Genomic DNA, 13,751 nt, shown 5'->3' on the forward strand with positions numbered 1-13,751 from the left:
GTGTCAAATAAAGAGAAGTATATATACTATATATAGTGTTTTGTGCAATTACTGAATGTAATAAACAGCACTATAAAGCATTACAACAAACATTAAATTAAATGTGTTAAATTGGATTTCTGACCTGGTTCCAATCTTAGAACTTTTTATACACGTGGCAACATTTTTTCGCTGTCGACAGTATTTTCTGACTTATGCATTTTTTAAAACAACCCCAAAAACCACAGCCCGAGATTTTTTCAGACAACTCTACAAAAAATAAACCCTAAGTCCGACTTAGGGACTCTAATATTCATGTTCTCTTGGTTAATGGCGGATTGCAAACAACTTTTAGGTACATACTGCCACCTACTATAAAGAAGTGTGCAACATTATGTCATTTAGATTGTTTTCATATATGATTGATATTATCCATCAATCATCATATTTTTACCTATTTGACTCCTCCAGTAGACTGTGCCAATACTTTTCCGGGTGGAAACTATACAGACAATTGTTTGCCCTTGATAGCCAAGGTAATTTTATTTGAAATATTACAAACTTGTCAACCACCAGTTTAAAATTCTTCATGATGTTAAGAGGCAGGGACAAAGTGGGGAAAAACAAACAAGTCTAACACTGGGCGACTGTAATACATTTGTGAAATAAACCTGTAGTAGAAACTTATTAGAAGGCACTTTTTTTAATGAGCATTTTTAACTATTAGTATTTTGAAAATTATTAAACAATTCTGTCAAACATTTCACAGATTTGAAACAGTAAAGTCTTTTCTAATGTTCTTACATTTTGGTGATATCATATCAACATAATCTGGAAGTCTGAGACAGACATATGGACTGTCAAAACAACAACAGTGTTTCAAGTTAATGTTAGTTATTAAATGTATTTTAATACGTTACACTGCAAACTTCATAGATCGAGCTATAAATCTTAGAACTTTGGAAAATCACATTGCTATCAGGAATGCTGGTGGTTAACGCCACAAAAGCCTAAAAGATGCTTTCTACATCTCCCATTTCCACCACAACGGTCTTGAGTTGAGAATAGTACTCGATGGTCACTTGTCCATTCTCCCTTCCAAACCCTAAATGAAAAGGAGAATAATAATAGCATTTAAGAAATATACTAATACTAATCTGTACTAAAACACTATGCAGAACAGATTGAGGTTTATAGTTTTTTCCTGTACATGACACCACTGATGATCACCCATGAAAATAAAAGTTTAGAGTACCTGACATCTTGTAGCCTCCAAAAGGAACTTCCACAGGGCCAACATTGTAGTTGTTGATGTAGCACGTTCCTGCTTCAAGGTTTTCAGCAACTCTGTGGGCACGAGCAATATCCCTGTAAAAACACAGCACAAGAGAATGTTAAATCTACTATTAGGGTAGTCAGTTTACTGGGTTAATTAAGTGTGGTAAAATAAATTCTATGATTTTTTGTATATAACAGATTGTATATAACAGATTACAAGAACACTTAAACTCTACGAAACCACTTTATTTAATAAATTATTCTGTACCGGTACATGAAAATGCAAAAATGATAAAACGTTTCATAGTTTACAATAAGCTTAGTATAAAACAACAGGCATCAGCAGGAATTATATTATATTGCTGTATGGTGGAGTGACCTGGTGAAGACTCCAGATGCCAAGCCAAAGGTTGTGTTGTTGGCTCTTTGAAGAACTTCCTCCTCTGTGTCGAAAGGCAGAACAGACATCACAGGGCCAAAGATCTCCTCCCTTACACAGGTCATATCATCCCTGCAATTATCTGTGTGTGTGTATTGCAGTAAAGTAAAAGTAAGTACACAAAGAAATGGTGGCTCAATATCAAGCTGGTTTTGGGATAAAGTTCAAGCATTTGTTAAATAACATAAAAATTAATTTGAAGGTAGTAAAATGGCTTTCTCACCAAGCACACATGGCAACACAAAGTACCCATCTTTCAGTTTGGGATCATTCGGAACAAATTGTTCTCCTCCACATAAAACCTTTGCACCCTAAAAAACATTGAGAAAGTTTTTTTTTCAACTACATGAACAATATTTGAACAAACAGTAAAATAAAGAAGATCAAGTCATGATAAAATGGAAGCAGGGACAGACCTCATCGTACATAACGTGAGGTATATTTGAGTCAGACTAAAAAAAAATTTGGACAAATTGAAGTCTGGGATATGTAGCCAGAGAGAAATCTGTCATTTTCAGCAGAAGACTAAGTTGACATCTTAATTTAACATGGTCAAAAAAAAAAAAAGGTAAAAAAAAAAAAAGTTGTAATTGACTTTAAATCCCAGTACTGTACCTGTTCTTTTGCTTGCTTGATGAAGCCCAGCACTTTTTCCATGTGAGGTTTGCTGATGAGGGCACCCATGCGTGTTTCTTCACACATGGGATCCCCAACAGGGATGGCCTTGGTCCTCTTCACAACCTCCTCCAGGAACTGTGGCATGATCTCCCTTTGCACAAACACCCGTGTTCCATTGCAGCACACCTGTGGGGCAGATGGGGGATCAGCAGTTACAGTTACAGTACTGTCTTCCTTTATTTATACAAAAACTCTGTCTTCTAGAAATGTGTTCACATTTATATTCATTAAAGTACTACATTAGTGTAGCAAGACACTATTGTATCTGAACATGTGGGCCTGGGGGCCTAGTGAAAGCTGAGGATTGTGGGTTTAAGCCTCATCTGGGTCATCTAAAAACATCTAGGGTAGCCAGTGATATGCAATGCACTCACTTTCATTGACAAAAAACAGACACACATTGAAAGTGCAAATAAAGAAATGAAATCTTATCTTAAAATTGATTATTTTTTAAACACACCTCTCCTTGGGTGAGGAAGTTGGCCATGAGGGCCCCTTTTATAGCATTCTCCAGTTCACAGTCCTTAAAGATGATCAGTGGTGACTTTCCTCCAAGCTCCAAAGTCACCTGCTTCACACCTTTGGCTGCCATTTCCATAACCTTTATAAGGTATATCACACATACATTTTAAATACATACTGCACATACATTTGCATACTTCCCAGTATTCATGATATTCCCAGTATTCGTGACAATGGTAGCATCTGTTATGTCCAGATTATATTCATTCTATACATGGGCATACTATGCTGAACATCCTTTTCAAATGGTTAAGTAATTAGGTGATGCAGACCTAGTTTTCGGGTTCCATTTTTGAATAACAAATACAGACTACTGCCACTTGCTGGTATGAAGAGTTATTTCCTCTTATGCAGAAACAGAACACATGTACTAGTTAGCCATTGGCTGTAGTCTTTGTGATGGGTTCACATGCAAATTTTCAGTCAACATGATGGCCACATGATATGACAACACAGTCGACATTCATCGCTATTATTTCTTTGATGTTTTTAGTTTTAAAACCAATCAAATCTACAGCTATGTCAGCGCCAATAGCCTTGTGTTCGAATACCGACTTCAGCTTTCCCAATCACGCTCCCCTATCTCTCTCTCTCTCTTCACTTCCTGTCAGTTCTGATCTGTCCTATCATAACAAAGGTGAAAAAGCCAAAAATAAATCTTAAAGGGGTCATTTGATGCGATTTTAAAATTTACTTTCTCTATGGAGTGTTACAAGCTCTAGGTGCATTAAGAAGATCTTTAAAGTTGCAAAGACTAAAGTCTTAAATCCAAAGAGATATTCTTTATCAATGTTAAGACTAAAACGGCTCATTCAAACATGCCCCCACATCTCTACATCACTATGTGGAAATATTTGCGTAATGCTGCCCAAATGTTCACGCAAAGAAAGAAGGCATGGTTTCAGTAATCGCAGTTAGTGTTGAAGCAGCCACGTCAGGGAGATGCTGTGTGTTTCTCTAGGTGAAAGCAAAAGCACATTATTTGGTCTTCCGAAAGTAGATGGATACAGCAACACATTTTATGGACGACCGTTTACAGAAACTAGGAGAAGAGGTAATTCTGACTTTGCTACGATAATCTGGTGCTTCTGAATCAGATACTGGAAGCATGTTTTGTTATTAGTTTAAGTATTTACTATTGAATGTTCAAAAGCGGAGTTTTGCCCGTCATGTGTGTGTGTGTGTGAGAGAGAGAGAGAGAGAGAGAGAGAGAGACAGAGAGACAGGGTTACACAGAGAAGTGAGCTTTCTTAACCGTGGCTTGTGTACTGCAAACACATACGAGCTTCATCATGATGTCTGTCACACCACTCTATTCCCCTTTGAGGCTTGAACTGATGGTAAAACTAAGGACATTATTAACTGTCCTTAAATTTATTTTGAAAGATGAAGCTCGCGATTATTGAAAGGGGCATTACATTTCCGAAGAGTGCTTGCGGTGTACGGCCAATCACAATGCACTGGGTCAGTTGGCCAATCAGAGCAGACTGTGCTTGTCGGAAGGATGGACTTTGTAGAAAACTACCTGTTTGAGAGAGGTGGGGCACAAGAGGACCTACAATAATGTGCAGTATTTGAAAAATAATGTTTTTTTAACATTAAAGCATGTCAACATATTCTGTTTCAACACATACACAAAATAATGATCTTAAAAAAAAAAGCATCATATGACCCCTTTACATTTTTTTTTATAAAGTATACAAGTATACACGAGTATACTTACAGTTAACAGTACCCTGTACTAATGCTACTTATTTTCTTGTTTTTTAGTTTTCATACTATACCTTCTTTCCAGTGGGAACACTGCCAGTGAAGGACACTTTGGCCACCATGGGATGTTGACACAGCAATCCTCCAGTCTCTGCTCCTCCTTGTACAACATTAAAGAGTCCATCTGGGACACCGGCCTCTTTGTAGATCTCTGCCAGCATAACTGCTGTCACTGGGGTCATGGGAGATGGTTTAAACACCACAGCATTGCCTAAAAGGAGAAAATGTTTCCATAAGAGGCACAAACAGACATGGTGGATGAACAAGAAAAGTATGGAGCAACAAAAACCGGCCACAAATTACAAATATATAAAGCAATCTTTTCATACCACAGGCCATAGCTGGGGCTGACTTCCAGGCAGCTATCTGGAAAGGGTAGTTCCAAGCTCCAATGCCAACACACACTCCCAGTGGCTCCCTTCTGGTATAAGCAAAAGATCCTCCTGGAAGCTGAATATGCTGGCCTGATTATAGAAAGACCATTCTTAGACATGATGTATACATATTTCCAATTTTTGCTATTTTCTGAGACCAGCCACCTTGTCAAGTTGATAACCCAGTTTTCAAGCCTACCTGACAAAGTGGGAGCAATGCCAGCATAGTACTCAATACCCTGCCAAGCAACATCAATGTCCACCTGAGCCTCAGTGATTGATTTTCCATTGTTGGCCACTTCTGCTCTCGCAATTTCATCCCTGCGCTCCTACATTCAAGAATAGATGTTTGCTAATTGGTAGAATCAATCTAATAATCAACATCATGACCTAATTTCCCTTCAGAATTAGGTGTAAAGTAGATTTACACCAAAAAGCTAACCGTTGAACATTTAAAATATGAGTACAGCATATATCAGAAATAAACAAACTTGGATTGTATAGTAAATCTGTTTTAAAGGTGTACTAGTTATCATTAAATACAATTCCCCCATGTAATTAATGAATAGGATTTTTCTTTCCGGATTGTTGCACTCTCTTGACTACCATGTTCATTAGATCAAATGTAAAAGCAATACTACACATTACATGCATTTACCCTAATAATTCTGGCGGCTTCTAGCATGATCCGGGCCCTCTCCATTCCTGATAATTTGCTCCATTTTAGGTATGCAGAATGAGCACTTTTTATGGCCTCATCTACCTCCTCCTCTCCGCAGGGAATCATATCACACAGCACACGACCTGAGAACAGAACACAGGCTGAAGTACAAGCATTGAACATGTTACTGGAAAGAATGGCCATTTGTGAGCACATTTTTTTATTATTATTCCTACATGAAATTTAAAGAGTTCAGGATTCTCAGATTTGGACTTGACATACTGGTTTCGAAGTACTGTTCCTATAATTGACTATTGAGATGTGATGCAACAGACTGCAGGGCAATTAGTGTGAATCAATAACTCAATGAACAGCCTGTAAAACTAGGGCACTGAATCATAAAGGAACTTGAGAGAAACCCTGAGAATCTCAAAGATGCACTGATAGTCTTCTTTTCTGGTGGATTTTCAGAGTGCAGATACATGCACATGCACATTTTAACAGTTAATATTTCCCACAAGCCACTACAATTTGGAGGTAAGACCTAAAAACACTATTTAAAAAAAAAAAACACTACAAACATTAAGGATATACAGTATATGTGGTTTGGGTAAAGGAGTTGTAGTGCTTATTAATAAAGCCTGATAAAATGTATTTTTCTCATTATACATTTTATCTGCAATCACTCTGTGAACTTTCATAAATATGCAACAGCTCAACAGCAACATAAATAGTGGCCTGGTAGATCATTGTGCTATATTTCTCTTCAGTTAAGTAAAATGAATTGAGTATTCTATGAAATGTATGAGTACATTAACTGTCACAAGACACAACAATGACTTAGTAGTATGTTCCAAAACTTGCTGCTACACACTAAAAAAGTAAGTAGTTTTTCTTCACAAAAAGACAATATTTTCTTAGGTCTTAGTAGGATGAATTAAGATGATTTTGCTCAAGTAGTGATCCCTGCAGAGTCAAATGCCATCCAGCTCCCCCTCATTTGTGCCTAAAGGGTGGAGCTAGAATATCCAACAACACCCTTAACCCAACCTACAACTCTATCCCTCCACCGCATTAGCCGACCAGAGAGGTGGAGATGTTAGTAATTTGACTCTGCAATGAGTACCATTTGAGTGACAGGGTAATGGGCAGGGTTAAAGGTGTAGTTGGGGTGTCTAGCTCCACCCATTAACTTCTCACACTGCAGTGAGCAGCCTCTCATTTTGCATTCTGTACTGCAGGGCTATTCAAATCTTGCCCTGGAGGGCCAGTGCACTGCAGAATTTAGATCCAACCCTAATCAAACACACCTGAGCCTGTTAATCAATGTCTTTGGGATCATTAGAAAATCACAGGTAGGTGGGTTTGATCAGGGTTGGAGCTAAATTCTGCAGTGCACTGGCCCTCCAGGGCAAGATTTGAATAGCCCTGCTTTACTGAAACCTGGGGTGTATTCCAGAAAGCAGGGTTAACTTACCGTGAACTAAACCCTGAACTCTCGGTTGATTAACCCCAAACCTTGCTTACTCGAGGTATGTGGTTCCAAAAACACGTCCGGGAGTAAGTTCATTCAACTCAGAGTATGTTCCTGGTTAAGACTCAAGACATTCTCAACAGAGCAACGAATCGACGAGTCACTATAGAAACGGACGCTAAGAAAAAGCGCGCCAAGCTGTTCCTTTCTTCTTCTTTTGTTCATTAGTTGTTTACCTGCTTAGTGCATATCGCCACCTTACTGATGGCTGTGCAATCATTTAATTTTTTTTCCAATCCTTGAGAATGTAAATTGTATTATTTGTTTTATGCTAATTATACATTAAGTCATATCAGATATGTATTTTGATTTAGAATTCAGACATTATAGAAAATACCACTCCATGTGTGAGATACAACATGTAATAAATAAAATATATAAATATATATAAGTTAAACATTACCTTGTCATATTGTTTTATAATTTATGCATACCTCTTAATACATAATTTATAGATAACTCTTATATATGCCAATAAAATAAATAATCATATTAGAATAATATATTACCTTATTTATTACTTATATTAGCGCTTCCTCATTAACATATCATATATATATATATATATATATATATATATATATATATATATATATATATATATATATATATATATATATATATATATATATATAAATAAAATAGGCTATATTACATATTGTAATATTATATAATAATCTGTCACCCCATTGAAGGCTCGCTGTAGTGAACTAACCCTGGAACATAACCTGCTCCGGAGCAGGTTCAGTTTAGGGAGTGAGTTGCTATGACTACTAACATACCCTGAAAGTTACCTCTGTTTTTGGAACCCAAAGTTGAGGTTATATGCTTACTTACTCTTAAACATACCCGGGTATGTCACATAACCTGCTTTCTGGAATACCCCCCTGTTGGCCTGGATGCATGACGTGTTTACCAACAGCTCCTGCTTTACATCGAGTTTGTTTCTTTTTATGATCCTATCTATTTTGCTGACAAGGGCTTCATTATTATTCCACATGACGCCAGTTTGTATATTATGTTCATTTTTACATATTTTAGTTAGCTTAGTTATATTTTGCCGTGTTTAATAAAAATAAATATTGTTATTATTGTTATCTGGTAAGCTGTCTGGCTGATCATATGATATAAAAACGGAAATGGACATGGGGGAATCAAAACTAGGGGGGGGGGGGGGGGGACTGAACCGAACCTAAAAGTAATTTATACAGTTAAAAAAAAAATATACCAGTTGCTGGTTCGTATACTGGTTCAGAGTTCTTTGTGTCCTTCGGCTTCACTCTCGCTCCTCCCCAGAAATTCAGCGGCTCCTTCACCACCAAAGTACCCGTGGAAACACCCTGAAACTCGGGCAGCGACAGAAGCGGTTGCTGAGCCATTCTGGTCTGGACGGGAACCATGTAAATGAATTAATGTAAATAATTATTAGCAATATATTTTTGTTTCCAACCACACATGTAACTAGTAATGCCAATAACGTCCAATGCTTATGCAGCAGAGAAAAGTTTTATGCATGCACTGAATAACTAGTCCGTAAAACTGGCTAATCCACAATGCTGCCACAACGGGGGATGCAGCACTGACTGTTCAGGTTTATGCATGAATTGTACAACTATTACAAAAATGCATGCAATGCACTAAACCCTCCCTTGAATGCATGTTCTTTACCTTTTCAACACAAGCTGTTCACTGTACACAAGTAGATGGTTCGCCTTCTATGTTCAGGGAGCGAAATAAGGACGTCACTACAATTTTTTCGACTTAAAGCATGTGGTTGCTCAAGCTGACCCCGTGAGTTGATTACATAAAGAATGGGTGGGATGATTTATACCTTAAGCACCGCCTTTAGACCACATTTTTATGGTTTCAACCATAGACAGTAAAAGAAAAACACATTCAGGCCAAGGTTCCAGAAAACAAGAATTGCGCAAAATATCAGAAACGCATCTTCCGTTCGATGTGCAATGATTCTTGTCTTGCACCCGTTACATAACCATGAACTCTAAAATAAATACTTTGGATACATCAGATAATACAAATAGACTAGTTTAATGCAATGTCAGCTTTCAGATTGAAAGCGAATTTAACTGGGACATAACTAGGAAGGACGTGTCCTCTCAGTTTCATGAACTGCATTTTTGAACTGCATTTTTATTTCAGTAGCAACTCCGTCTCCGTCTCTCACTGGTCATGCACTCGTCAACCAATTTTATTTGTCTTTTGCACTTTCTAAATTTGGCAATGAAACGTTCAATGTCAATTCTGTAACATTTGCAAAAATATATATATATATTACTTCTAGATTAACCAATGATCACCTTATTGCAGCACAATTGCAGACTTGACTCTGAATTACAAAACAATTACTCTGCTCTACACCATATAAACTCCTTTTCATTCATTTATTTAATCATGTACGAATGCAATTTGAACATTAAATAGTTAAATAATAATCAGAATAAAAACTAGAGTAACAAATGCTCAAGGGTTTAAGGTCTAAACTCACAAAATCCTTCAACTTAAAACTTTTACACAGACAATCCAAAAAAAAAGAAAAGAATAACACATTCTAAGAATCCACCAATAAAACGAATCACTCAAATTCTAAATATGAAGTTATATTAAATAATATTGCTTGTAGATAATCATGAAATTATAAGTTACAACAAAGAATCTCTGTAGCCTTATGAGCAACAAAGTTTTACAGAAATGCTTCAGACTGAATTTAAAACTTTGCTCAAGGAACATTTTCTGTTATAAATGTGACTGCATGTAAGTTATACATTTACCTGATTAAAAACAACAATTAAACAAAAAAAGACACAATACACATAATTTCTGTGGTCATCACAGGTAATGATAGCTGCACAACCTGACTATCAATCTCTCACACTGAGTGCTGTTCACACAATGTACAGCTGAGTGTCGGATCTTTTTAAGTATCCCACTGTCTACAAATGTTCATGAAAACTTTGCAGCTTGTGGAGGAGGTCCTAAAAATCCTCCAGCCTGTTTGGTGGCGGCACGGGATGGGGCGAGACCCAACATCTTCTGGATATTCTGAAACAACACGAGTATTCAGTTGAAAAGGTTAAGGCATGCATTACATAAATGAACCGTGTCAAAGCCTAAACTCTTCCCTCAAAACTTCCATTGCAGTATTGCACTTGGATCGTGTTCTATTCACTCACAAAAACATAGAATAAAGAATATATATATATATATATATAGATAAGCACTACCTGTCGAATTGACATGGTGCACAGGATGTAGAGGAAGATGAAGGAACAGTCTGTGTAATCTTCGCCAAGGAGGTTGCGGTGTGAGAGGCCTTGGATATATGACAACGGGACAAATGGAAGTTTGGCTACAACACGACCGTCAAAGCTGAAATGGAGAGAAAAAAAATAAATAAGTGTGATTTTTGGTAACTTAAGCAAATCATACCAATATTAGCCTATACATTTATAACAAAGCGATTCAGTGATAATGCGATGAGTAAGTATACATACATGGAATTGAACATGCCCATCAAAGCAGTGAAGCAAAAGCCAATGGCAAACATTGATTTCATCCGGACCTTTAATACAATACCAAAACAAAGTGCATCTTGTTAGACAGCTCACAACATTATATATGAGAATGAATAAGATATAACACAATACAAAGAATAGTGTGATGTAAATGTAAGAAAATATTATAATACCATAGAGAGATCTCGGTTATTGTTCTTGAGTTTCTCCTCTTGTCTCTCTGTTGAATACAACATTGTGGTTACAGAAATACTCCATTAATGCTGCAGAATATGTATTACATTTGTATTACTTGTTAATAATAATAATAATAGCAGCATATTTTTTGTAATTGTAGGTTATAATTAGGGCTGCACAATTCATAAAATTTCTAGCGATTACAATTATGGATGCCACAATTATGTTTTCGTTCAAAATGGCAATTAATAGTTCAATGTCCACTTAATGTTATTCTGTGTGCTTTAGATACGTTTTTTTTCTACATGTTATCTTAAGGGTTTTCCCCATTATTTTAATTTTAGTACAACATAATATCATTCATATTTTTCCTGTATAATTTATGATTTAAAGAAGAACCCAATCCGATGTATATTTTACTTTGAGGCTTAATACTACCGAAAAGCACTAAACGTTTTTCATTTAAAGTGTTTTCAATTTCTTTGTTTTCATATAAAAAAAAAACAAACAACGGTATTAACATAATTCAATGTAAATTGTGACAAACGTAACTAATAAATCGCAATTACAATTTCAAAGGAATAAACGTCAATTATGATTTTTGTCATAATCGTGCAGCTCTAGTTAAAATTATTATTATTTTAGTATTTGTTTATATTAATAATAATCATGATCTACATAAATGATCATAACATTTTTTTTATCTCACTTACCAATCTTTTTCTTCTGTTGACGCCCAGCTGAATCCGTAATTGTCTCTTTCTTTTTCTCCACTGAAACATGTTACAGAATTGTAAGCACTGGTCACATGCATTAAATACATAAAAACGACAAAAATGCTTCGTTCAGATTACTTACGTTTTTTACTTTGTTTTTCAACCTCGGCCTTTAGTCTCTTGTATTTGTCTGTGCGGTACACCAGAACCCATGTTATACCTGCAGAAACAGGGAAAGGCGAGCTGTTATCCAGCACGACCAAAGCTAATGCGCTTCTCCTGTAGCCTGTTTTTGCTGATCTTAGGACATTTTCCTATGGATTCGCTAACTGCTTTCTGACATGTAAAACTCCATTTCAAACTCCAAAATAACGTGTACATACCTTCCGCTAATAATGCTGTGCAAATAGATATGAACACAATAAGAATCGTATCTGCAAACATTGTGCTCATTTTGGAAAAACGTTTAGGAGACTGATAGTGATAATATTAGATAATACTTTGGTTGAGCCACAAGCTCTACTGTAGCAGCGTCAGCATTACTGTGGTGATATCATCAATGTGCGCCCGGCTTCCTCGTGGATTCTGAATGTAGAGTTGCGCTATGAACTCACGACTCCACATCTCCTACTAGTGGCAGTGACCCAGGTTTATATAGCGGAATGATGACGAACAGATTTTTTTTTTTTATTATTATTATTATAGTAATGAAGATTTGCTAGTGGACTGTTTAATTTAATTAACTATACTTTAAAAAAATATTTTAAAAGGATTTTAGACTGCCTTGCAATGTAGGGAACTATATAAATTTGATGCATTAATTAAACCATTTACTGTTACACAGCAAATGTCATATATACTGAAACATTAAGAAGTAGGGATTGTGAGTCTGTGCTATCCTTTAAAATCTTTTTTTTCTGTAATGAAATGACACCTCGTATTCATATAATGAAGTATTACATTATGTTGTGTTATATTATAAACAATTCACTCTAATATAACAATTTAAGTTTAACAAAAAGAAATAAACATAATGGAGCTAATATGTTTTAAACTTTAGTTAGTGTGTAATGTTGTTGTTAGATTATAAATAATATCTGTAAAATTCTAAAGCTCAAAGTTAAATGCCACCGAGATATTTTAATTAACAGAATTCGCCTACAAAAAAACGACCCATTTGGACTACATCCCTCTAGTTCCTGCAGTAATGACGTCACTAAAACAGTTTGTTGACTATCCTCCGCCCACATGATTACACAAAAGGGGGCGTGGCCTTGTTGCGCTCAGATGGAGAAGAGGAAGAGCTGCGTTTGTCGCCATGTCGTCGAAACGCTGTTATTTTCATCTCGGAGTCCAATCATCTTTGTTTGGGCTTCCCAGGGATTAATTACTTGGAGGTTAATGGTTACAATTTATGTCTAACTCGTTTCCCGAAAATTATAACCCACATGTAAAACTATATGCAGCACATTTTGCTGAGGACAGCAAGCTTCCTCAATTTCAATTAGTTTAATGACGGATTTGCACAAAGATTATTGTTGAAAGATGGAGCAGTTCCCTCTTTGCCTGGAGAAGGCATTGTTTATGGACCACAAACGGTAAGTGTATTTTATTATTTAAGTTGACTGTATTATTTACAGTGTCTGTAACTTATTACACAAAGGGCAACGCTATTTAGCTTTGTTAACTAGATGTTAGGGCTGTGCAAAAAAATCGAATGTGATTTTCACGCGCATCTCGTCAGTAAAAACGCTCCTGTGATTATAAATACATCTCCAGCATGAGCAGTTCAGAGCAGGATTGCCAGGTTTTCAAAACAAATCCTGCCCACTTGCTTCTCAAAACTAGCCCAATCGCATTTCCAGGAGGGCAGCGCGCTCTAAACTGCTCAAATCACAACACACACTGTAAACTCAATCAAACTTCAAAAAAGCACGAAAAACGAGACCTTTAATATGCTTTGATACAGCACTCTGTGAACAGCCACCCCATTAAGTAATGACCCTCTGTTAATTACTTTCTTTGCGAGGGTGTCAATGATTGCCTTCTGGACCATTGCCAAGTCAGACTTCCCCATTATTATGGTTTAT

At 36.4% G+C, this 13,751-nt stretch overlaps 2 protein-coding genes across 2 annotated transcripts; both read right to left on the bottom strand.

The window, feature by feature from the left end:
- Positions 1-493: 493 nt before the first annotated feature.
- On the bottom strand, positions 494-9,049 carry LOC127963451 (4-trimethylaminobutyraldehyde dehydrogenase A-like). The gene is made up of 12 exons (XM_052563375.1): positions 8,904-9,049; positions 8,464-8,620; positions 5,699-5,844; positions 5,240-5,369; positions 4,996-5,130; positions 4,681-4,877; positions 2,835-2,975; positions 2,312-2,500; positions 1,920-2,007; positions 1,637-1,778; positions 1,235-1,347; positions 494-1,084 (listed from the first exon to the last, which is right to left on the bottom strand). Exons 2-12 carry the CDS (start codon positions 8,612-8,614, stop codon positions 990-992), a joined length of 1,527 nt encoding a protein of 508 aa, XP_052419335.1. The 5' UTR covers positions 8,615-8,620; positions 8,904-9,049; the 3' UTR covers positions 494-989.
- A 569-nt stretch (positions 9,050-9,618) lies between these two features.
- On the bottom strand, positions 9,619-12,289 carry LOC127963452 (calcium load-activated calcium channel). The gene is made up of 7 exons (XM_052563376.1): positions 12,045-12,289; positions 11,804-11,881; positions 11,659-11,718; positions 10,942-10,988; positions 10,748-10,815; positions 10,478-10,622; positions 9,619-10,295 (listed from the first exon to the last, which is right to left on the bottom strand). Exons 1-7 carry the CDS (start codon positions 12,112-12,114, stop codon positions 10,197-10,199), a joined length of 567 nt encoding a protein of 188 aa, XP_052419336.1. The 5' UTR covers positions 12,115-12,289; the 3' UTR covers positions 9,619-10,196.
- Positions 12,290-13,751: the final 1,462 nt, after the last annotated feature.

This window comes from Carassius gibelio, chromosome B8, assembly GCF_023724105.1.
Source record: "Carassius gibelio isolate Cgi1373 ecotype wild population from Czech Republic chromosome B8, carGib1.2-hapl.c, whole genome shotgun sequence".
NCBI classification, from domain to species: Eukaryota; Metazoa; Chordata; class Actinopteri; order Cypriniformes; family Cyprinidae; genus Carassius; species Carassius gibelio.

Bases quoted from the DNA above. Each gene is read 5' to 3' on its own strand.
- LOC127963452 (XM_052563376.1), bottom strand. From the start codon at position 12,114: ATGAGCACAATGTTTGCAGATACGATTCTTATTGTGTTCATATCTATT. The intron at 11,882-12,044 runs GTATGTACACGT...CTGTTTCTGCAG, and splicing joins CACAGCATTATTAGCGGAAG to GTATAACATGGGTTCTGGTG. The intron at 10,296-10,477 runs GTAGTGCTTATC...GTGTTGTTTCAG, and splicing joins GCACCATGTCAATTCGACAG to AATATCCAGAAGATGTTGGG.
- LOC127963451 (XM_052563375.1), bottom strand. From the start codon at position 8,614: ATGGCTCAGCAACCGCTTCTGTCGCTGCCCGAGTTTCAGGGTGTTTCC. The intron at 2,008-2,311 runs GTACAGTACTGG...AATGTTTTTTAG, and splicing joins TCAAGCAAGCAAAAGAACAG to GGTGCAAAGGTTTTATGTGG. The intron at 1,085-1,234 runs GTACTCTAAACT...CTTTTCATTTAG, and splicing joins TGGAGGCTACAAGATGTCAG to GGTTTGGAAGGGAGAATGGA.